The sequence below is a fragment of the Rhincodon typus genome, unplaced genomic scaffold, assembly GCF_021869965.1.
Source record: "Rhincodon typus isolate 14 unplaced genomic scaffold, sRhiTyp1.1 hic_rhity00002468, whole genome shotgun sequence".
Classification (NCBI taxonomy): Eukaryota; Metazoa; Chordata; class Chondrichthyes; order Orectolobiformes; family Rhincodontidae; genus Rhincodon; species Rhincodon typus.
The window spans coordinates 18,739-23,579 of record NW_025968106.1 but is presented as its reverse complement, the minus strand read 5'-3'; the positions used below and the strand labels follow the sequence as shown (position 1 = coordinate 23,579).

The 4,841-nt window shown below is 42.5% G+C and overlaps 1 protein-coding gene across 1 annotated transcript in view; it reads left to right on the top strand.

The window, feature by feature from the left end:
- Positions 1-238: 238 nt before the first annotated feature.
- Positions 239-4,841, top strand: part of LOC109923848 (collagen alpha-2(IX) chain-like) — a gene marked incomplete at both ends in the record, with an annotated part of 21,763 nt that continues 17,160 nt past the window's right edge. The window contains one exon of the mRNA XM_048593195.1: positions 239-292. Within this exon, the coding sequence (XP_048449152.1) occupies positions 239-292 (54 nt within the window). The remainder of the gene's footprint in view (positions 293-4,841) is intronic.

Genomic DNA, 4,841 nt, shown 5'->3' with positions numbered 1-4,841 from the left:
CCATATTGACCTGACATTGCCATTCCTTCACTGTCGCTGGGTCAAAATCCTGGAATTCCCTTCCTAAGTGCAATGTCTTACATGTGCCTACAGCGGTGGTTCAAAAAGGCAGCTTACCATCACCTTTGTAAGGGCAGCTAGGGATGGACAATAAATATTGGCCCAGACAGTGATGCTCATGTCCCTCAAGCAATTTTTTTGTTTAAAAATCACATGAAAATTGTTTTTCTTTTTCCAGGGTGACAGAGGAATGCCTGGTGAAACAGGTCCTCCAGGACCCAGAGGCAAGGCTGTAAGTATTTAGAGTCAATATGTACTTGTGTAATCTGCTGCATTCCTGGTCACAGTACCACATTATTAGCTGGTTTTGAGATTTAGTCTTGTTTAAAAAAAGAAGTCGTTTTATTGTGTGGACCAAATTTTAGTTGTATTTTCATTTTACTCAACAGGGGCTTTGGAGAACTGGGGTTGGACTTGCAAACGAAAAGGAAATAGTTTCCAGAATTTATTTCAGTAATCTCTGGGTAAATGTGCTGGCTTGTCCAACAACAGGTACCCATTTATACATGGTCTCTCCAAATTACACTCTCACATGCAGCTTCAGTGTGACTGCTGATGCTGGCAATGAGGCAACAACATTAGAGCCTGATTATCCAGTTGGCAGCAAGCACTAGCTGACAATGGGTCAATCTTCCTCTTTGAGGAAGGGATCCCGAGGGAGGGAGATTTCCTGAAACCACAATCCAGACAAAAGAAGCAGAGCTCAAAAAATGCACAAACCTCCCTCTGTTATCTCAAAGCTTCATTTAAGTTATCCAATTATTTCATTTCTTGAGCATGTGTTGTAGCCAATGCCCTGTTGTGTAATGCATGTTTTGGCTGGATGCCAGTGGTTCAGTGATGTAGAATCAATGGTTCTCTGTCTTTCTGGTAGTGAGGAATAACTTGAGAACATTGAGTGAGCAGCTAACCTGAAAGAAGTGTTTGTCGAATGGAATCTGAAGACGGGGATGTATAATTTCTCCCTGGAAATTATTCAGTCTGGTTCATCCAGTGGGAAATGGTTAGGAAAAATATTATTTCTTGAATCCAGGAATTTCAGTTTCCTTGCTGTTTTTTTGAGGTGGGAGTTTCCAGAGTCAACGACAGGTACCCATTTATACATGGTCTCTCCAAATTACACTCTCACATGCAGCTTCAGTGTGACTGCTGATGCTAGCAATGAGGCAACAACATTAGAGCCTGATTATCCAGTTGGCAGCAAGCACTAGCTGACAATGGGTCAATCTTCCTCTTTGAGGAAGGGATCCCGAGGGAGGGAGATTTCCTGAAACCACAATCCAGTCTCCTGCCTTGCATTGACTACCCAGTGGCAGGGCTGATATGCCACCTCCTGAAGCAGGGTTGGGATGGTAATGGAGGGGATAGATGCCAAGGCAGACGGGTTTCACATTAATAATGGTAATCCAGTAACCAGTTGCTTGTCATGGGTTAATTGACTCCATGAGTTAGTTTTTGATTTAAAACTGTAAAACACATTATGAGTTATAATAAAGCAACTGATTTCCTATGGAAAGGGTCATTGACAGTGCTTACTTAATAATAACCTGCTCCTAAGCCCACTGAGCTCCTGATTTCTACAGCTTTATCTAAACATGGAGTAACATCTGAATTCGAAGGGTACAGAACATCCAGACATTATTTAACCAAATAAAGAAGCCCTAGCAAAACTGGGGTCGATAGGAATCAGGGAGAAAACTCTCTGCTACTTGAAGTCATACCTGGCACACAGGAAGATGGTTGTGTTTGTTAACTGTCAATCATTTCAGCTCCGGGATATCTCTGCAGGAGTTCCTCTGTGTGGATATTTTAATCATCCTGTCTAGATATGTTATGACACATCTTTGGAGTAGGTGGGACTTGAACCCAGGCCTCTGGCCTGAGTTACGGACACTACCATTGTACCACAAGAGCCCAGATCCTCAGGGTGGTGTCCTAGGCCCAATTACCTTCAGCTGCTCCATCAATGACCTTCCCTCCGTGATTAGGTCAGAAATGGGGATGTTCACCGATGATTGCACAATGTTCAGCACCATTCGCAACTCCCAAAATACTGAAGCAGTCCATGTTCGGATGCAATAAAATCTGGACAACATTCAGGTTTGGGCTGATGAGTGGCAAGTAACTTTTATGCCACACAACTGCCAGCCAATGACCATCTCTCACAAAAGAAAATCTAATCTAATGATATTCAATAGCATTACCGTTCTGAATCCTCCACTGTCATTGTCAAGGGAGTTAATATCAAACAAAAACTGAACTGGACCTGCCACATAAACAGGGATGGGAATTCTGTGGTGTGTAATTCACTACCTGACTCCCCAAAGCCTGTCCATCATCTACAAGGCACAAGTCAGGAGTGTGATGAAATACTCTCCACTGGATGAGTGTACCCTCAAGACTCAAGAAGCTTGACACAGTCCAGCACAAAGCAGCCTGCTCAATTGGCACCAGATTACTCACATTCAAAATTCACTCCCCTCCATCTCCAATGCACAGTGGCAGCAGTGTGTACCATCAATAACATACATTGAGCAACTCACTAAGATTCCACAGGCAGTCACTTTCAAACCCATGAACCGTACCATCTACATGGGAGCACCATCATCTGTAGTTTCTCATTCATGCCACACACCATTCTGATTTAGGATTATATCTTCTCTATCAGTGGGTCAAAATGTTGAAGCTCCGTTCCTAACAGCATTATGGGTCTACCCCTCTAGACAACTCAGCAGTAGTTCAAGAAAGCATCTTACCACCTGCTTCTTAAGGGCAGTTATGGTTGGACAATAAATGCTGGCCTAGCCAATGATACCCACATCCAGAGAATTGATATTTTAAAAATGCATTAGTGAGTTTTGCAGCTCAACCAAGTATTCATAATTAGATTCCATTTCACAACAGTGTCACTAAAGCCTTCAGAGCTGACTGCATGAAAGTTCATGAAGCAGTCAGGTAACTGGCCACTTGTTCAGTTGCTTCAAAGGCTGAACAGGTGACCTACCTGTCAGTGACAAAATCAAAGCACAGGGTGCAATTGAGATAGTAAAATTGAAATTTCAAGACTATTTAATATAGAACAGTACTCTATCTAGTCAAACAGGAGTCTAATGCAGGTGAACACTATTCTGATTTCAAAATCTTGGTCCATTTAATCGTCACCTTTTCTGTACAAAGCATCAATTCCTGTTTGAAAAACATATTTAACGTAAAACATTGCATTGTAACTTCTGAAGTTAGCAACACCTTTTAAACTTGCCAGTTTCTCCTGACTCCAGAACTCCAGTACATAATTTTTTGAAGTGTGTATCACATATAGACGGGTTGGCTAAGAAGGCATTTAGCATGTCTTCATTGCTCAGACCTTTCACGTATAGGAGTTGGGATGTTACGTTGAGGTTGTACAGGACGTTGGTGAGGCCTCTTCTGGTGTGCTGTGTCAAGTTCTGGTTGCCCTGTCGTAGGAAGGATATTATTAAGTTGGAGATGGTTCAGAAGAGATTTAGTAGGCTGTTGCTGAGAATGGAGGGTTTGAATTATTACGAGAAGAGGGATAGGCTGGGACATTTTTTACTACAGTGTAGGAGGTTGAGGGATATAGATAAGGTGAATGACAGGTGTCTTTTCCCTAGGGTGGGGAATTTCAAGACTAGGGTGTACATTATTAAGGTGAGAGGAGAAAGATTTAAAAAAGACATGAGGGGCAGTTTTTTTACACAGAGGGTGGTTCATGTGTGGAATGAACAGCCAAAGAAAGTAGTGGATGTGGTTACAGTTACAGCATTTGAAAGGAATTTAGATAAGTACACGAATAAGAAATGTTTGGAAGGATATGGGTCAAGCACAGGCAGGTGGGACTAGTTTAGTTTGAGATTATGGTTGGCATGGACTGGTTGGACCGAAGGGTCTGCTTCCATGCGGTTTGACTCTATGACTCTATAACAAGCTTTGCCCCGATCACTAATCGGACCCAGTGAGCAGTTGGGAGCTGCTTCTCATTCAGAAGCTGCCCGACTCAGTCAGAATTGTAGAAGGTCTGAAATTAATGAATTGCTGTGTGTATGCATTCATGACCCTCTTATCCCACACCCTTAATAATATCATGTAATGGGATAGGGCTGAGAAACCCGGAATTGCCTCCTGCCTCCCTCTTTTTTCCTCTACCCAACATGGTTTTACCATCCTATCGAGATGGCAAAATCTTGCTCAAAACAAATTACCTCTTAAATTCGATCAGGACCTCAGTTTTCAATATTCAAAATGCAGCTGTTCCTTTAGTTTATGATCCATCCTATTTCTGAGCCAGTAGACACAACATTCGCTTGTGATCTTCCCATACTTTCTCCTCCATCTCTCATCCGTGAGAGTGACTGACTTTCTATTACCTTTTCTGACTGTTACAAATATTTGAAATGCTGGGAGTGTTTCTCCTTCTCCTCAGCGCAGTCCCAAGTCTTAACATCCTTAACTGGAAACTCTTTCCTTCAAGTTCAGATTCCCCAGCCAACAAAAATAACCTTCATTGTCTACCATGCCAGGTTCCTTCTGAATCTGAATTGTGTGTTTCAATCTGATCATTTCACTTCCACCTAAACTCCAGAAAATATAAACAGAATTTATTTGGCCTCTTATCACAGATGAGTGATCCCAGTGGAGCATTTAGCGAGCCTTTGCTGTGTTGCCTCCACTGGTGGGAAGGTGCTGATGGTCAGTATGAGGAATGGTGGAAAGGTGTCAATGGTCAGTGTGAGGAATGGTGGGAAGGTGCTGATGGTCAATGT